Consider the following 19,750-nt stretch of genomic DNA (forward strand, 5'->3'; position numbering starts at 1 on the left):
CAAACTTGCTCAGAAGTCTTAACACTGGCTTTGTTTTTCTAATACAACTAAGCACTTCAAAGCCAAGAGGGCAACCAAGCTATGCTCGCAGGGGGGGACTGTGCACTGAGCCACTCTGGTACCTGTTACCCCATGGCAGCTCCAACCCTCAACTTCTAGTTCCTTCCCACCAGCACCCACAGCACTGCTAACAAATGCCCTAAAAAAATAATCAGATGTTTGCTGGCAGACCCTATCACAGCTGGGGCTGTGCTGTTCCTTCGCTGGACTGCAGGCATGCTGCTTCTCATTGTCTGATCTAACACTTACCAAACACAGTATCAAGCCATTGTTTGAGGACGTGAGAATAGCAGCTCCGAGGCTTAGGGAACACTTGCAGATACAGAAAACAGGAAGGATAGGGAAGAATCTGCAAAAACAAGTTGTCAGCTGGCTCACGACTGAAAGGCTGCTGTAAGGTAAAGGATCTCTCCTACCCAACCTCTTAAAAAAGGGGGCCTAATTAATGGCACTTTGCTAGGTTCCTCATAGCAATGGCTGGCCTTGTATAAAAAATAACACAATATGCACAATTACACAAAACGGTGCGAACTTACTAGAGAAACATTCCTTTACCAAAATCACTGCAAATACATTTTATATTAAAACGAAACGAAGAACACATTAAATGTCATGGATAAATAGGAGAAAGAGCTACCGAAACAGCAGCAGTACCCTGGCTGTACCAGGCCCCAGGTAGGCTACCCGGGCTTTGCCCGAAGCCTCCTTGCCCCGCACACTGACCCCGCCGTCGCCCCGCACGGCGCATCCATGCGCTCTCCAGCGTCGCAGCACCCCCGTTCGGCAGTGTTTTAACTCCCTCGCACCGCCCGGTAGTCGCCCGACCGCCTCCACTACCAAGAAGCACCCCAAGCGGCCGTTACCACAGGCCGACCGGGGCCCGCCTTCGCACCGCAGCAGCCCTCCGCAATGAGGCGGCATCGCCGCCCCGGCGGCCAGCGGGGGAACGGAGGCAGCAGCCCCTCGCCGAGCCGCCCCTCGCACGGCGGCCGCCATCCTCCGAAGGACTGACCAGAGAGCAGTTCGCCGGAGGGGAAAGTTTGACGGGAAGCCCGCCCTGCCCCTGCCCGACTCGTCAGCGCGGTTGGCTCCGCCGACAGCCCAGGGCAGGGCCCCGAAACCGGCAACGACGAGGGCTGGGGGGACTGATGGCGGCGGCGCAGGGCTGCGGCCGCCTGAACGGGCGAGGGGCGGAGCGGAGAGACCCTGTGGCTGCCATGGCCACCTCCCCCTCCCCGCAGCCTCCCTTAAATACTATGGGGCGGCCGTAGCCACTGCCGAGCGCACCATGCGGGCTGTCATCGCCTTGGCCGCGGCGCTGGGTAGCCTGCTGCTCGGCGGCTGCCTCCTGCGCTTGGGCGGCCAGCAGCCCCTCCGCGCCAGGTAGGGCGGCCGGGGGGCCTCGCCCGCTGCGGTGGGGCTGCGGGGCGGGAGATCCTGGAGCTGGCTGGGGAAGAGGAGCGGGACGTAGCGAGCCCCCCGGCCGCCCCCCGCCTGGAGAGGGGCGCGGCAGAGCCCGGCGCGGCGCCCCTCTCCAGGCTCGGATCGGGTGTTAGCGGCGCGTGAACGATTCGTGGGGAGGAGACCAGCGCCGTTCACGCCTGGTGATGTCTAATCACGGGCTTTGACAACTTTGTTTTCCCGTCTTGCTTGCCAGGGGCTGGGAGGAGGACGCAGGAGTAGCTGCTGTCACGCCGAAAGTGGTGCGAGCCCTCAGGTCCCCCCTCACTTCCCCCCCTCAGACCGAGAACAGGTACGGGCTGCCCGCCTTCAGTCACTGGTGGTGTGGGTCCGTCCGGAAGGGTCTACAGAAGCAGAAATTTGCCTTCATTCCTGTTCGTTCTTCCTTTTGTTTTGGCAGCGTAATCTGCGGTAGAGACTTACTAGACTGAGAAAATAAAAAATCACTTTAATAAGTTATTTGTTCATAGGGCCTCTTAATGATGGCTGTCACTCTGCCATTGGCTTTGAGCCCAATAAAATTTTGCATATAGCAGTTCTGTTGCCATACAGTGCAAAAAGTGCTTGCTGAATGACAGGTTTCAGGTATCTTTTATTCTTTCCAGGAAGGTGGAGCTGGAGCTGGATTATATTATTTTTGTAATGTGTATTTAATTAAAAATACAGATTTCTCCTTTACAAACCATAGGATTTTAGGCCAGACATATAAAGCTTCTTTCATGTTTTATAGCATCTTAATTTGTGGGAGTTCTTTTGCTTCATCCCATGCCTTGATCTTTCTGATCAGTGTAAATTTTTGCTGTACAGCCTGTTATTTTATATTGTGAAGTTTAATTTCAAAATAGTTGGTACAATTAGCTGTGAAACAAGTTGTCTTAAGTGCAGCCTTCAATATTAATGACTCTGTTTTTGTGCTGTTGAGTCTTGACACTCTGTAGTAGAACTAACAGTGCAGGAGGGTGGTGTAATCCACGCGTGAGGTATTGTTATGAAGTAGTCTGCAAATATTTTTGCTCTTTTACTTCATATGACCCCCTGAACGTTTCAGATAAAATGATTATTACATGGCAATGCATATTGTGGTGAAGAACACATGATAAAAATTAGAAAAAACTTGGGAATTGGGTCTCTAATGGGAACTGATGTCTTAGTTATGCTGAAGTCTATGGTGACAATGCAGTTAACCTTACTGAGGCTGACATTTCACCCAGTCTAGCTGAGTTTGAGGGTGAAACAACATACACTTTCCCTCAGTGAATGCAAGTGATGATAGTTGTAGTAATCATTGCAGTGTACACTAACAGTAGGTTTCTTATGCCCCTTTGATTAGAGACCCTTGTGATCCCTACCTCAAAAGTGAAAACATTCATAAGCTTTAATTTTGTAACATTTCAAAATTAGAATAAAACAAAAGAAAAAAAGGATATTTGCAGCATTTTAACTGCCATTATGTGCTTTTAGCCTGCTTTTCTTTCCTGCTCATTTTTTCCCTTTCCACGTTTTTCCCTTTCCTTTTGACTCTGTACAATTTAGTGGTTTTGCAGTATGTACTCTGTTCTGCTTTGGTTTTCTTAACTGTCACTCTGTTCTCCAATATGTTTCATGTTATGCCTGTGGTTCCCCCCTGCCCTGTCTTCTCATGATCTTCCTTTCCACTTCTAGTTTCTGAGCTGCAGTCTCCTGCCACTCAGCTCTGTGTGCTAAACTATGGAGTCAAACTGACTAGAAATGCTGGCAGAGAGCACTTCAGAGAACAAAGTCTAGCTGCTTTCCATCTGCTGTTAGTACACTCACAACTGGAGCAAAGAAAGTGGAAGCAGCACATAGCAAAGAGGGCTGAAAATCCATGGCACGTGTAGGTCAGTTTTTCATCTTTAATAAAGCAAGTGAGCATTAGATTTTAAGTATAATTTTCCTTAATCTGCTTGGAGGATTTTGGCACTAATTTGGAGCTAGTTTTGATCAACCTGAAATTGTACTTCTCCATGACGAAGTGGCTGCACAAATGTGATAAGTAAATTATTCATTAAAAAAAAGTTGCATTCTGCTCTTGATCCTATAACTGTAGTGTCTTTGGAAGGGTGGCTTGCTGGCTAAATCCAGGAGATGATTTCTTTCTCACCTGAGTGACTAAGCACAGTAAGCTGGCCTGACAAGTGTTTGTGCCGTGTATTTGGCATATGAGGAAGGAGAGAGACCTGCTGGACTGACCAGGAGCTGTTACTTTAATCTAGAGAGCAGCTGGACTGGGCAGGGAGCCATGCTGGAGGAGTTTGATCCAGGCAGCAGCTGGACTGGGCCTGGCTGAAGGCCATGCTGGAGAGATTGGATCCAGAGAGCATCTGGACTTGTTCAGGAGGCTTGAACCAATCCATCAGTGATGGAGATGGATGCTCCAGTCAACAGGACTTAGATTCTAGTTTGCAGTAGGGTTTTGCTGCAGTATCCATGAGTGTAGCAGAGGGATGGAAGAGTCCATCATTGCAATAGGTTTGAAAGGGTTTAGTGAATTTTTGAACCACATGAGGCTACATCAGTATGTTGAAGTATAAAACTAGGAACTGTCTCTTGGTGCAGAATTCCCAAAATAAGGTTCTGCTGAAGTATCCTTTCGTTTTGAATAGCATTGCTGTGTTGCTGACAGCAGTGCCCTTTCCTGTATAAGAGGGGGTGCATGAATTTTAGGTTGGACTCTGATCTCTTGATGAGTTTGATGTATTTTTCTGGCAAGCTAACATTTTGTAACCAACTTAGGTGGGAGCATCTGGGAGAGGAAAAATTAAAAAAAATATGGCCACTGTTCTTGAACTTCAAGTATAAGTAATCTAGATAATCTTCAGAATTGCAAGCTGATCTTTCCTGCTTATAATGATTTCCTTGACTGTTGGAGGCATATTTGTAACCAAACATCTGAAGAATCTCTAAGGTCCTTGCAATATTGAAAGCTAATCTGGTCTTTTACTTTGAATAATTCTTTTAAAAGGGTGAAACTGAAAGATGAAAGGATGAAAAGCAGAGCATTAGTTCAGACTGTCATAGATATTTAGGCAGCTGTTATGCACAACAATATTTAATTAGATGGTGACTAGGCACCTAAAGTTCTCTGAAATCTGTGTTTTAGTAAATAACCTTGAAGATGTGATTTGTCTCTTACAGGATTTTGCTTATCAGTTTTTCTTATTAAATGCTAGATAACTCAAATAATGTGACTGCCTCTACAATGTGACCTCCAGCTTTTGTCTTGGATTTATTTTGCAACATACTATGCCTGTTAGTATGATTTCTTACTAAAAACAAGGCTATTACTGGTAAGATTTGTATAGTAGTCCCCATGGATCCAGTATAATTTACACCACATTAGTATGGTTCTCTGGCAAATCCTCATGCCTATGCCTCATCCTGTCCTCTCAGTTTTTAAGCTGTAACATCTAAAGTACAGTTTAAGCTTTCTTAAACCAATAGCACAACCCAAAGAAGTAGTCCTGCATTTGTCCCATCTGTAGGCACTTGGGCCTCCCTTCTCACCTGTGTGCCAGAATATTTGTGTAGTCACACCATTAGTAGTGAAATAGAGGGCTTACTACTTCTAGTACTTATCAGAGGAAGGTGACAGTGGTAAGTGGAGCTAGGTAATCTTTGCTAGGAGGCCCAGGATGTTCTATGTTACATTTAGGCAGACATTTTAGCTCCTTTTGTACTGCCCAAGAACACAGAACAGATAAATAATGCTGTCTCCTTTCAGGGAAGTGAAAAGAGTTTTCTCAAGCCATATATGTATATATAGATACATACACACACATGTACATATATATATATATATATATACACTAATAATAACAAGGCAGCAGTACCCTGAAGAGCAGACCACTACTACTCTATTACAGTTTGTGTTGCAAATTTTAAGGCATTCCCTTACTGTCTCCCTGACTTACTCTGTCTTTGCAGGTCCGAGGAAAGCCCAGTGTAGAGAGTGTTGAGGTAATTAAACAGTGGGAGGAAGTGATTGAGGAGCTATGACTAAACATGGTAGTATTAATGCAGTGTTCTGTAATGTTGGTTTCTCCAGTTCCTCTCAAAGCAGCAGATCTTTGTGCAGACCTAGGAAATAAACAACTATACTTAATTAACTATGCTACAGAGACCTGTACATTCTGTCTCCCATCAAAATACTGCATTCAGGCAGGCAGAAGGGGAAGATGAGACAGGCTATTACCACGATTATGAACAGTAGCTCAGTATATTGCACAAATAATTTGCTACAGTTTAGATTAGTCAGCACTGGTGGCAACTTCACTAATTTTACTGCTCTCCTAGTATTTTTTCCCTCCATTCTCAAGTGATGGATGCAGACATATTTTAGGACTGCATTTCTAACACATGCCTCATGTATTAGTTCTGTCTAAATGAATAGGTATTCAGCTGAAAGCAGCTGCCAGGACACATCTATGTGCTGAGGGTGGTGAAAGGTTTCACAGCCTCTTTCTGTTTACTTGGTCCAAGTGAAACTGCTCTGTCATTCTGTCTATCATGTGCTATCGTAACATCATTTTAGTGTAAGTACCTTATTATTTTCTCTTTGCCCACCTTGAAACTCTCAGTGTTGCTTGTCATGTTACCTGTCATGAGGTTTATGGATTTTATAACTGAAAAGCATCTGATGTAAGGTATAACACCTTCTGTTGAATACACCAGAAGCTCTTCCAAATAATTTCAAAATTAAGCTTGTCTTAAAGACCTGATTTAGCATTCCTAAGATAAGCAAAACCTCCATGGGAACTGATAGTCTCTTTCACAGTTACTGTGATTAATGCTACAAGACAAATTCTTACTCCTGTGGTTTGATAAAGCCATTTTATAGTCTATTTCACCAAGCATTTAAATTGTGTATTGCCTTATTAATGAAGGTGTTGTGAACCTTAAAAACATCACTATATTCTTATCATCCAATTCATCTGAAATAGTGTCAAAGGTACAACTTAAGAGCACCCTTCCTTGAGAAGTAAGGATTACGTGATTTTAATAGTATTCAACTAATAGGCTATGAGATTCAAATATAAATTAGTCTCTTCAAGGGAGAGATTAAGACAGAAAGTATCCACAGTTCAGATAATGTTGGTCAGTGCCAGTTAGATAGAAGGATCTAGATGAGCAGTTTTGCATGCAGAAGCTATCCTTTTTAGCTGGAGATGCTTAGCTGGGACAGGGTTCAGAGGTCCTGTGATGCTTCAGAAAGATGAGCAGGTAGCCATGGAAAAATGCAACAAGTTTTGCTGTGCACAGAGTAAATGGAGACTGGGAGGGATTTTTCCTTCTGTTCAGTGTGTACTTAACTCTTTCTGTAATTAGGGGTGACATCCTAGTTGCTTTCAGTGTTGCCTGACAGTACAGTTCTGAGCTCTCTGGAAAATCTCACTCCACATTCTTTCAGTTGTTTCTAGCTGATTTTGTGATAATACTGGAAGACTGGCCTTTCAGTCATGGACATATCTTAATGTTATGGTATAGTTCACAGTACTATATCACCTTTTTCTGTTTTTGTGCTTGGTGTTTTTTTGTTTTGTTTTGTCTTTTACACTACTATTCATCCTTTTTTCATCCATTTATTTTCCTACTCTGATTACTGTTTTGGGTTGAGTTTGGTTTTGTTTAAAAGGGCTTCCCTTTCTTTTCCTTTGTTGTACCACTGCTCCCCCAGAACTCCATGCTAAGGGAGGTACCTGTCTGTCTGCTGAATCTGCACTAAGGGTCCCTGTAGTCTCAGGCCTGAGTGCTACAGGTGCAGGAAAAGGGGCTGTGGACTTTCCAAATAGTTTTTCAGGTTCTTATTTTAATAGTGGGTGCCATCCTTGTCTTAAAGAATTTTGCAGTTTAAGGAACTACTCCCTTCCTGACAGCAAGATATAGAATAACAACATGCTGATAAATGTGGCATGTGGTCTTAATCTACTGTGGATTTATTAAAGTACAGATGGTGTACTTTCTGAGTTTGTAGAATTACCATAGGAAGTATGTGGTCCTCAAGCTGTTCATATATGATTAAAGAAACCCTCTGTTTTTCAGATTTTGGTCAGTGAGGTTAGCTCTGAGAACATCTAAACTCTATGGGAAATGCTGCACAAATTTCTATTTAATCAGTTTTCTGAGCTCAAGCCAACAGAATCTGACACGGTTTCCACTTGGAGTTCTCATCTGTCTTAAGAGTTTGCAAAATTAGTTGAATTGTAGCCCGATACCTGCATTGTTAGGCATGTTATCTGATTTCATTGCAGAAGCTTTAGTGCAATTCCAAGTATTGAACAAAGACTGTCATCCACCGGGTCAGGTAAATTAATTTAGTGATAAATATCGTCTAGCATAATTGTCCTAAGTGATCAGAAATCTAATTTGAGTCTGATGCCTGCACAGCTCTGCAATGAATAATGCAGTAGAAGTCTGGGCTGCCCCTTGCACACCCCTTTTATCTGAGTGGAAAAATCATTCGCGAAGCAGAGGGCACTCTGACAATGAAACAGAAATTCAGACATTTAACTTTTACTGGAATAAGTATTTCTTCACCTCTTGCAAATAGAACATTTTGTATAATTTTTCACCACATAAAGAATGTTGAGCAAATTTTGTGTGGAAAAAAAACTGTAGAAGAAGCATTTTGGTGATCTATATTGGACCTGCATTATATGGATAAAGAATATTGATTAAAATTTGTGTCTAGTTGTGCTCACAGTTGTGCCATTTTTACCAATCTTTACATGTGTCTGGAAAGGGAAAGACTCCGTATTCCTTTTTTCTCCTCTTAATAGCTGTAAAACTGATAGTCAGGATTTAATAAGAAAACAGAACAGAAGTTTACGTTGCTCATTCTTTTTATCTGACTTCCTCCTTTTTTAAATTTTTCCGGTCTTGAAAACGTGTGCATAAAAATGATGGTGAATTGTAAAATGAAGCATCTTGCTTCAGTTGACCTTAATGCTATGAAGTTAAAAAGACTATTGAGTAAAGTTTGTATTTGGTTGAGAGAATATTTATTCACTGCCTCCACTTATCTCAGGACACAAAGTTATGGGAAGCTGTAAGGACCCTGTGATGATACTCTGCAAAGAGTTGCAACCTCTGCGTGTAAGAATCTTGGTTTTTCAGCAGTGCCTGCAAATGCACCTTCCAGTGAGCTGATCAGACCTAGCTCCCTGCTCTGACTTGGTCTTTCTGGCAGGCTTCTTGAGTTAAAAAGGTCTCCTCTGGACAGCTGTGGCTCAGAAGGACTGGAGCCACTTCTCAAATCAGCATACAGTATCTTCATTTTTAGTTCTAATGACAGACTTATCTGCAGCAGTAACACCCACTTGGTGTATGATACCAATAATAATTTTTTTAAGGTGTGCTTTATACAGCTAAGCTTTGCCTGTAGCCATGTCCCTTACTTTAAGCTGCAGCTGCAGAGGAATCATTTAAAAAAGCAGGAGGGAGATATCATGATTTGGTCCTAAGTAAATGTGTTTGGGAACTATTACTGGGTTCCTTTGTGGAAGGTCCCACCTGGTTCTTTAGTGTAGACAGAAGCATTCAGACAAAGCTGCAATAAACCTGTGTTCATAAATGGTATAGGCAGATTATTTGCTGGCACTTACTATGTAAGGTCTGTGGAGTTGTGTGCTTAATACTTTGAACTGTGTGCTCTGAGAGCCTTCTGCCCTCACATTTGTATGTCACTCCTTGAGAAAGAATTAGATAAGGAACTGTGTGGAAAATCATCCGAGGAGCTCTCAGCAGGTGGTGCCAGCTCTTAGGCTCTATAAAGGTCACTGCAGAACTGAAAGGACAGAGGTTTACGTTGTGTTGTCTTACAATTGCCCTCACCAAGAGCCATACAGACTGCATAGCATAATTCCCTAGGACCTCTGTGTGTACACTGGGAAGAAGTTCCTGATGGTGGAAAGAAAGGGGGAGAGACGGTCTCTCTCCTCTGCAGCCTCTGTCCTGAGTGAATTGCTCCTATGGAGTGACTGATTCACTAGAAATGTCATGGGTAATGGAAACAGAAAGAAAGACATGTTTGTCCTTTTCCTACACCGTTGTAACTATGAACATTACAGTCAATTGCAAAATAACCAAGAATATATTCTACTCTTTCTTCAGTCAGGTCTCTTCTCATTAGAGTTGTTTATGTTTTAATTGTTTAAGAAGAGAAGGCTAAAGGAGACCTTACCAATACCCACAGGGAGAGAGCTCGGAGTTGGAGTCAGGTTCTTAGTAGCGCCCAGTGACAGAACCAGGGGCAATAAGCACCAGCTGAAACACCAAGTATTCCCTGTGAACATTAGGGAATACTTTTTCACTGTGAGGGTGACTGTAAATTCAAAATCTGCTTGAATGCAGTCCTAGGCAACTGTATTTAGGAGCAAGAGGCTGGACCAGATGACCTCCAGAGGTGCCTTCCAAGCTCAGCCACTCCTGTGACCCTGTGACTTAAAATGGCATCTTTCCCACATAAAAGCTTCAAAATCAGCTTGTCAGAAATCTTGTAGATAGATGCTCTCCATGTTTTAACAGGTGAAGGTAGTAGAGTTTTGGTCCTTGTTAGCAGAAGGAATAGTGGTTCAAAAGCAGATCTCATTGTGTACAAGGAAGGCAGACCCTTTCTCTTGGTGCATGAATGCCTCTCTACAGTGGTGGCTTGGTCTGTAGTTCTAAGATCAGCATGGGTTCTGTTCACTGCTGCAGCTCCCACCAGGAGTGAATGACACAGCATCTATGACTTCTCTATTTCTAGTTCTAGTTTGGATGAATAGGTTGCAGTGTCTGAGTGCTCAGAAAGAACTCAGAGGGAATGGGGCAGGGTTAGGGGGGGAAGATGTTGAGAAGCAAGGAAAATAAAAATGCTGGAGGAAAAAGAAATTAATGATGAACGACAATATGCACAGCAGAAAGTTGCTGATAGAAAAGGGAGACTGTATGAGATTGAACCAAGGCACAGGATGAAGTGAGGTGAATGGAATAAGACCATAGGAACTCAGTCATCTACTAATTTATAGCTCAATCTTCTACTACGACTGTCAGAGCAAAAGAAACACAGTAGAGGTGAAAATAAGACAATAGGCATTAAGGATCACTGCCTGGCACTTGCATTGATTCCTTTTACAGATATTTATTTCCTACTATGTAAATAAAGGATAAACAAGGGAGGAAATATTGAGCTCAAGTGAGTAGGTTAAAGTCCAAGTAAAAAGATCCACTTAACCTGTGGTGTTTCCTGTACATATATTGGCTTTGAATATTGCATTTCATCAACAACTTTAGGAGATCACATCTGCTAAGCATTTCACTGTTTAATATTTTAAATATCTTCAAAGAATAATTCTCAAGATGCAGCGCATTTAATTTCTTTTTTAAATTACATTTTCTGATTACAGGGTAAGGCAGAAAATATAATTCAGAGTATGAAATAGGGTTACATTAAAGAATCAAATATTTTACAGTCACTAGCTGCAAACTCCCCTTTTGTACAAGAGATTCACAATAGAAGTCAATAAGATTTCTTTGGTAATGTTTTCAGTTAAATCAACGATTATTAATCTTATTGTCATAGCAAAGTAAATGTGACAGCACAGTCAGAATACATTCTGTCTTTTAAAGTTTGTTGCTTTTTCTCTCTTCAACAGAACAACTGTTAATAAAAATGGAATTTACCAGTTTGAACAGGCTTCAAAATGTAAGGCAATTCAGGACAACATTTTGTCATCATCTCTCAAGAAGAAAAGGTAGGTGTTTCTTTTGGTTTTTCCTTTTCTATTTTCAATAGAAGGGTAAAAGATTGTCTCCTACATAACTCCTGAAGATATTAATGAGAAGCTATACAAAAGGAAAGTGAAATTGTTCAGCCAATATATGCCTGCATTCTTTCTTTCACATTAATTATATTTATTCGAGGTTGGATTTTGTTTTGTTGTGGTTTTCTTTTTTAATTTTCACAGTATAAGTCAGCAAGATTTCTCCTTGCCATTTATCAACATTTTATTCCAAGATAATCACAAAAAGGTGAATAGAATCAGTGAGGAATAATTTAATTCTTGAGTGTCTTTTTCTTGGTGAGCATTCCTGCTATGAGCAAGTTCAGTTAATGGATTCTTTTCAGCATATTCACTGAAGTAAGTATGGAAATGTAATAGTATTAAAACTTGCTAATTAATTGCATTTATTAAAATAACTAGTCCACAGGAAACTAATAATTCAATTTTAGCTATATTGAAAAAGCACCCAAAATTAATTATGGGTTTCAAATTGCTGTTCTGCCTTTTCCTGGCATGGAAGAAACCCCTTTGATTTCAGCCCTGCTCAAAATCCATGCCCCTGTCTAACATGAAAATGGGAGAAGCACCTCATTGCTTTTGACATGTAACATTTTACCTATTTGGATGTACCAATAAATAAAACAATGTGAATATGAAGCTTCCCTTTAGGCCTGAGTTCCAGCTTAAAATTATGTTCTTTTTAAAGCTGGGAGGTTTTTTTTCCCCCTCTGCATTTATGAAGAGAATAAAAATGGAATCAGAAACAAAAGCTCTGGTAAAAATAATTGTGTCTTTTCTCATTCAAAGGTCTGGAGAAGTAAAATTTTTTCTTAACACAGAAACAACAGTAAATCATGATTTTAAACACATCTGTCTTTTCTGCTTCTTTCTCACTTTCTCACTGTATTTTAAGATCTTTTACCTGTTTTAAAGTCACCATATGCTCAGGATTCTATCTTTACACTTCCAATTTTTTCTTCTTTTTGCCTCTTCTCCCACCAAAATATTTCACCTCATTGAAGGAATATTCCACACTATAACTGAGTGCTTACACTTTTGAAAGGTGGTAGACCACTATGTTACTAATGCACAGCTAGTGAGAGCTGGAACAGGGACTGGTAAAGAGAGGTTTAAAGAGTACAGTTACCTGAAAAATGTTCAGCACTGAGAAGAAACTGTATTGCCCCCAAAATCCAGTTGTAGCAATAGAAATGTTGTTATTTATCCCATGCATTATGAAATTATACAGACTGCAGCTGTGCAGACATGCTCTTCCTATCTAGATCATTTTGGAACTGAGATTGTAGGAGAAACTATATGAAGTGTGAAACCTTTATTCTGTGGATAAAGAAAAAGGAGCTGCATCATGTAACAAGGCAGAAGGTAAACTGGGCAGGCAGGAAGAGAAACTGGTACTTGGAACAAAGGGGACTGCTTTGTGCCTGAATATTGCAACTTATTGCCCTGAGAAGAACTGCAGGGACCTTTGTTGCTTTTTCAGGGTGTGACTCACCAGCATGGTGTATAAATGCTTTAAATTTGAGTTCTGGACTTCTAGGTATGTGCTCAACACTCTTGACTCTTAAGTTGGCAGAAAGGGAAAAAAATTACTAGTTCAAAGCTTGACAGATTATTTTATATTAAAAAATGCTATGTAAGTAGGGAGTTATTGTAGCAGGTAAATGCTGGTGGTGATAAAGAGCCCGAAATGCTGAGTTTTGCTGGCAATTTTCCATTTTTATTCTAGATCAAACCCAGTGCACATTCTCCTGAGGGCTTTAAAAACTGATAGGTTTTTGGTAGTATTAAAATGTCCAAAGGCAAAAGGGATCCTTTTCTCTTGCATTCCCTGCCAATGTTTTTCTGTTTTATTTTTTTATTTCTTGAACCTAAGCTGCCAAATAGGTATATCTCCTTTTTTTCCCCTGCTGCTCAATTTTCCTTCTAATTCAAATAGCTAGTAGGTGTTTAGCTTTAGTAACTAGTGGTGCCACATCTGTCTCTCCTTCTGACATTTCACCTATTGTCTCTCTACTGTCTCAACACTTCTGTTCTTCCTGTTGTCCTTCAGATATCTGCCAGAAATTGGAAGATACCTATACTTTGTCAGTTCCTCATCTGTGCATAATAATTCCACCTTAGCTACTGCAGTTAAGGTAGAAGATCACTGTGTACCTGGCAAGTACTATAGGTAAAAAACACCTTCCAGGTGTTGTCAGCAAGGCTCATACAATATAAGAAGGTTTCCTCTAACAGTAAATTACAACCATTTCATCCAATGGTGGATGAAATCAGTATGAAATGTGTTTCTCTGCTCTCAGCACTGTAGTTATTGTCTTGTCCATGTACATTTATAGTTCAGAGCTCTTTCCTCTTAATAAAACCCTTTTAACATCAGTGAGTATGTGCCGTAAGCTCCCAGATGCCAGTGGAAATACATGTCCCAGTTCTTTAAAATGGAAGAGTAGAGAAGAAGACTGTTGGGGTTACAGCACAGCCATGAAATGATACCTTGATGGCCTCTGAACAGATTCCATTGGAGGAGTGAGTCCCCAAGGCTTCTTTAGAGCCGGAAATGCGAAAATAGGCTGAATGGAAAAATAAAGCTTTCTGGGATGTAAACCCAGCTGCAGCAAATCCCAGAGCTTCAGTTTGAGTCTTTTAAAAAATCCATGGGAATATTGTCTGTATTCAAGTAGAGTTCATTTCATAAACTACTGGTGTGAGCAGAAGTGGCAGATGCTTTGCAGAGCTGCTGAAGTCTGGAGATCCTTTTGCCTAGGACATGCTCCTGGGCTGTCTCTGCCATTTGTGGCACAGTTACATAGCTGGCAAAGATGAGTTCCGTAAATCCGTAGCGTCTTTGTAAGTCACAAGAGGAGCAAAACTGGATGCATAGGGTGAGTAGAGGTGTTTTTTTGCCTTGTAAAGACCTGGAAGTGTTAGTTTTCTGGGTGAGCTGGTGAGACAACTTGGAGCAAGGGTGATTCCATGGAGTAGAGAGCAGTGGAAGGTCGGCAGTGTTCTTGCATTGTAATCGGTGTTTTTTACTCTAGGTGCAGCTTCTGTTACATGTATAAGATGGTCCTTACAGTTTCTGACAGTGAGTGCCTGTGTGCCTTCAGAACTATGGGTGATGCTTTGATTATTCTCCTAACCAAACGTTCCTCTGTAACTTTCTAATAACTTGTCAGTCCATGCAATTTCTTTCTAAGATGAAGGAAGAAATTTTTCTTTTAGTTCCTGACTCTGATAGTCTTATCAATGCCTTTAGGCTAGAATTTACTTTTTCTGTATATTTTTTCTTGTAGTTAATTATAGCCTAAGTAGCTCTTCATGCCCTCTTATCCTATTAATTCTTGTAATTTTCACGTCATTTCTAGCACCTAAGAGTTATTTATTGTTTAGTCTTAAGAAATAGAACTAGGTGAGTGACTCAACATCAACACAAGCTATTTCAGTCCTGTGTGCCTATCCCATCCCACCTCATTAAACACTCCCAGGCCTGCCCTGTGCTGGTGCTGACACTCATCTCACCCCACAGTGAGCCAATTTAGGTAGCAGCTTCAGCAGAAAGTAGTTCTGAAGTTTCCAGGCTGATAATACAGCACATCAGCAGGTGGCTGTTGAAATAGGAAGGCCTTGTTCCCAGCTTCTCCCTCCCATTACTCCTCTCTTGTACTGGCTGTGGTATTCAATGGAACCTTTCCTGATCTGGTTTAACACACTGAAGAAAATGTATATACATATTTTTTCCTTCTGGGTTATTTTTTGTTGTGGTAGTGAGTTAAAGTGGCCTGCAAAGGCATATGACAAGTGCAAAGGCTAGCAAAACCAAAACAGGTGGAATGAAGTAAGTACCAGCAGTGGCAAAAGGGAGAGAAGAGATTTGGAATTGGACTGGAAGGAGGAAGAATGTACTGCACCAGGTCATATACCTACAGATGCAATGAAACAAGTTTCACTCTTCTCCTACTTCTGTAGCGGGAGGAGCCATTCTTGCTCCTGAAGCCCGACGAGCCGCTGGTCTCTTCCAGGACTCCAGCCACCACACAGCGCTTCCAGGGTGGAAGTGTAGCGGGAAGAGCCTTTCTTGCTCCAGAGGCTCGACAAGCTGCTGGCCTCTACATGCCTCACACCAGAGTGAGCTGAGCTTCCTCTGTGGGTGTGTGTCCCACCTTTATTGGCCCCCTGATCTTGCTCATGCCCAATAGGGGCCTGTCCTAATCAGGCACAGGTGGACTCACACCCACTCACTGGCAATTCGAGGCACCTGGTTTATCTCGTTTCTCTACATACTTCTGTCTAATCATTCCTTTCTTTTGAGCTGTGCAAGGGCTCAGGAAAATCAGTTTAGTCACAGCCATCTAGTTCCTTTAAGAGTTTGCTCAGTCTGTAAAATGAAAATCATGCATGAATGATCATGGTGCAGACTTGAGCCAAAGATCAGTTCTAATGCAATATTCCTCTTAAAAGTTTTGTTTCTTTTTTCATTTGGAAATGTGGAATGGATTTTACTCAGGAGTAGATAAACAAGTTAGCTTGAGGTCCAGTTACTTTTATCACAGAATTGTCACAGTTGGAAAAGACCTAAGATTATCGCTTCCAACTGTAAACCAAACCAAAAAAGGCATCTGTTTTTTTCAAATTGCTTACTGTAAAGCTATGGTAATAAAAGCATCTTGAACAGAGAGAAGGAAGCTTTTGGGTTGTGGGGCCACCACAGCTTTTTTATAATCCTTTCTATGAATTCTCGTGCTCCATTTAAAAACAAGTGAGTTTTCTTGCTATCACAACTCTTGTAAAACTGTTCAAAATACACCCTTTGAAGTTTCAGATTAAAAAAAAAAATCATGGTCATTTGTTTTTTTGGCCAACTCTGAGCCATTTTTTGCCAAAAATAATATGTTGCATCTTTTCTGCAGACATTAGTTCCATGTCATAGCATCCATATCATATGTCCCTCCCATTCACCCAGTCCTCCTTACAAGACAGTTGCCGTTTCTAAGAAAAACTATACTGGAATCCAAGCACAAATGAGAGAAGTATGAACATTTAACCCATAAAGGAAGAAGTGACTGTTCTTTCGAATAATATTTTCTGAAGCATTTCCATATATGGACAATTTAAAATCTCTTAAAAAACCTGGAAAAAGAGTTGGGAGTGTTGGTTGATGAGAAGCTCAACATGAACTGGCAATATGCACTAGCAGCCCAGAAAGCCATCCATATCTTGAGCTGCATCAAAAGAAGCATGGTCAGCAGGTCGAGACCTGCTGCTATCATGAGACCCCATCTGGAGTAGTGTCCAGTCCTGGGGCCCCCAACACAGTAAGGATATGGAGCTTTTGGAGTGAGTCCAGAGGAGGGCCACAAAGATAATCAGAGGGCTGGAGCACGAGCACACTCTGTTGAAGACAGGCTGAGGGAGCTGGGGTCGTTCAGCTGGGAGAAGAGAAGGCTCCGGGGAGACCTTATAGCATCCTCCCAGTACCTGAAAGTGGCCTGAAGTAAAGCTGGGAGGGACTTTGTACAAGCACATGCACTGATAGGATGAGGGCTAACAGTTTTAAGCTGAAAGAGAGCAGATTTTGATTGGATATTAAGAAGAAGTTATTTCTATGAGGGTGGTGATACCCTGGAACAGGTTATCTAAGAAGTTGTGGATGCTCTCTCCTTGGAAGTGTTGAAGGCCAGGTTGGATGGGGTTTTGAGTGACCTTATTTAGTGGGAAGTGTCCCGTGCAGGGGGGTTGTAGATGATCTTTGGAGACCCTCCCAGTCCAAACCACTCTGTCTTTCTATGAAAAGTTATAAAAGGAGCAGAAAGGTATTTGGTTATGTATACCAGTGTCACCGAAGTGCTCGTTGATGTAAAACAACAGATTGTTTTATTTAAGAACTTATTTGAAGGAAGTATTTAAACATGTAAATACTGGTCTGTGGTGATGATTGAAATGAGTTTGGGGGACTCTGTAAGTTAAAGGAAAGAAACAAAAAGAAATACAAAGTTTCATCTTGGCTTGCAAGAGCCACATTGCAAAACAATTTTAAAGTTTAAAGCACCAAGTACAAGGCATTTTTATTGTTTTTTTAACATTTGCACTTGAGATGATTTGTAATAACTTCAAGATATAAATGGCCAAATATTTAAGTCTGAAACCAGTGTACCGTTGAAAGTTTCTCCAAAGACAAGTTCACTAGGACATGAGTATTAAGAAAGGATATTTAATAGGTCATGCTAATTAAATGAGGATAGTACTGGTACAAATTACAAAAATAAAATAGGTCATGGAGTTATAAAAGCAGTCTATTATATCTGCACTACACATGTTGTTATTCATACATCATATGCATAATTTGAATGTTTTAGGGACTGATTCTAGTTATAAATGTATATATATTTCAGTGTTTGATGTTGTTGCCTTTTTTTAGATACTCAGAAGATTATTATCTTCACATAGTGACAAAAGTGCAGAACTGCACCTGGATAAGGAGACCAGAAGAATCTACAAAATTCAGGTAATTTCCATTGCCTGATTCAGAAAAGCTGTTTACCCTATGTTTACCAAACAAGCCATATATTTAAATCTTTCATTTTGAAAAGATAATTTTGTATTGCATTTAGATTGCATTAGTAGGTATTAGTATTTTGGTGCTGCTCTTGTTAATTTGAACTGAACTGTGCAAACTGAGTGGGATAAAAGAATGAAGTAATTTCACCTCTCTCCTCTGTAATGGATAGTTACCTAACTGAAGTAGAATGATTTAAAATATTTGTACAATATTAAAAAAATCAGCAATGCGATTTTGTCCATTGCAGCTGGCACTCTGGTGAAAGACTGTGTAATGAAAAAGTGTTTTTCTTACCCCAAGACTATTGCTTCTATTACACAAGTGCCCAAGGCACTCCTTAGGTTTGATGCTGCATGTCACGGCCCCTGAGCATGCAGATATGTGACTACATCTGTACTTGCTAGGCACATAAGTGCATGCTCAGTAGGGACAGTGTTCCCTGAAAAGCTTCCCCTCTGATCTGGATATGTGTCATGCTGGGTTTGGAGAAAAGCTTCACTTTGCAGCCCTATTTTCTCCAGGGGAAAATACTCTCTTGAATTAACATTATTACATGCATCAGAATTAAAGATTCTGTCATGATCAATAAAAATAAATAAACTGACCTATCTTCCAAATCTTTGTAGTTAACCAGCATTGAAAAGTTAACATCTCCATGTGCAGCATGACACCCTTGGAAGTAGTATTTTTGCAAGGGGTAAAGGTTTTTTTGTGCAGCATAAATTGCTGTTTGCTGTGTATCAGAACTGACCATGTTTACCAAAGCTGAGGCAGGGGAATACACAGAGTTAAGGTTTAATTAACTTTTAATTAACTCAGACAGGCTTTAGCTGTACGTAGAGATATTAGAGCATGATAAGAAGCTGTGGATGCAGTCCATTCTTTTTCATAGCAGGAAGGTGTCTTGTATAGTTGACAGGAGATGAAGCTGCTACCATCTGCTCTTCACCCTGCTACATTCTGGGCTTTTGTTTTCTGGGCTTTTTTTAACTTATCTTATTTCTGAATGGACCAGCCACCACTGACCAGTATTTTGCTACTTTTGGTCTGTTAGGTGTACAAGTCAGTGACAGAGTAACCACTCCTTGTTCCAGCTTTACTTCTTCATTTATTGCTTTTTAATCTCCCTTCTACTGGGACAACATTTTCTAAATCTTCTAGGCCCATGGGATCAAACATGACACCCTCTGTCTAAACTGTCATATAAGACTGTTGGACTTACACTCACTGTTCCTCTTGTTTTCACTGCCTCCCAGCAAGGAGTGTGAGTCCTAAGTAGTAAAGGTAGCTTATACAACCAGTGAGAAGATTGGAAAAATTCAGAAGTGAAAACTGGGGTGCACTAAGCACGTAGAGAATGTGGACTGTATGTACATTGAGGTGAGTTCAGTAGCTTTAACTTAGCCCAAATACCAAGCAAAATAAAATAATCTTTTGAAAGCCATGGTTCAGCACATGATGGGCAAACTCTTACTACTTTATCGACATTCAAGGGCTGTGCTGTTATGGTTTCACTGCTTTTTAGAATCCAGATTGGCTGGACTATTAGGAGTTCATATATATACAACTCATGCTGCAGTTTTGATGACAGTGCTGGATATTCTTCTGCCCCTATGAGATCTGATCTGCTTTGATACCATACAGAAAGTCCATTGATATGACCAAGGACTGGTACTTGGGTTTAGGGCACTGCAGATGATTGTTTTACAGAAGGTATGTGCTTTTGCATGAGTCTTTTTTTTTCTTTTCCCATTGTCTCAAACTTCTCTCTCTTGTTTTCAGGAAATAGGCTATTAAAATTTTACAATTGTCATTGCTACCAGACTATATAGGAAACCATTAAGGCTCATAGCAGTTGGCCAACAGAGGCTTT

At 41.1% G+C, this 19,750-nt stretch overlaps 1 protein-coding gene across 2 annotated transcripts in view; it reads left to right on the top strand.

Annotated features, from left to right (window-relative positions):
- Nucleotides 1-376: 376 nt before the first annotated feature.
- The window catches only part of ST8SIA6 (ST8 alpha-N-acetyl-neuraminide alpha-2,8-sialyltransferase 6), a 34,128-nt gene continuing 14,754 nt past the window's right edge, over nt 377-19,750 (top strand). The window contains exons 1-4 of one of the 2 annotated variants that reach the window (XM_030444555.1): nt 377-458; nt 1,718-1,813; nt 11,175-11,273; nt 17,737-17,823. Coding sequence is in view for 1 of the 2 variants with exons in the window: in XM_030444554.1 (XP_030300414.1) it covers nt 1,349-1,443; nt 1,718-1,813; nt 11,175-11,273; nt 17,737-17,823 (377 nt within the window). In the remaining variant the exon portion in view is untranslated. Of the gene's footprint in view, nt 459-1,348; nt 1,444-1,717; nt 1,814-11,174; nt 11,274-17,736; nt 17,824-19,750 lie in introns of those variants that run through there. The other variant, XM_030444554.1, reaches the window with a different exon arrangement.

Source organism: Calypte anna, chromosome 2 (genome assembly GCF_003957555.1).
Source record: "Calypte anna isolate BGI_N300 chromosome 2, bCalAnn1_v1.p, whole genome shotgun sequence".
Classification (NCBI taxonomy): Eukaryota; Metazoa; Chordata; class Aves; order Apodiformes; family Trochilidae; genus Calypte; species Calypte anna.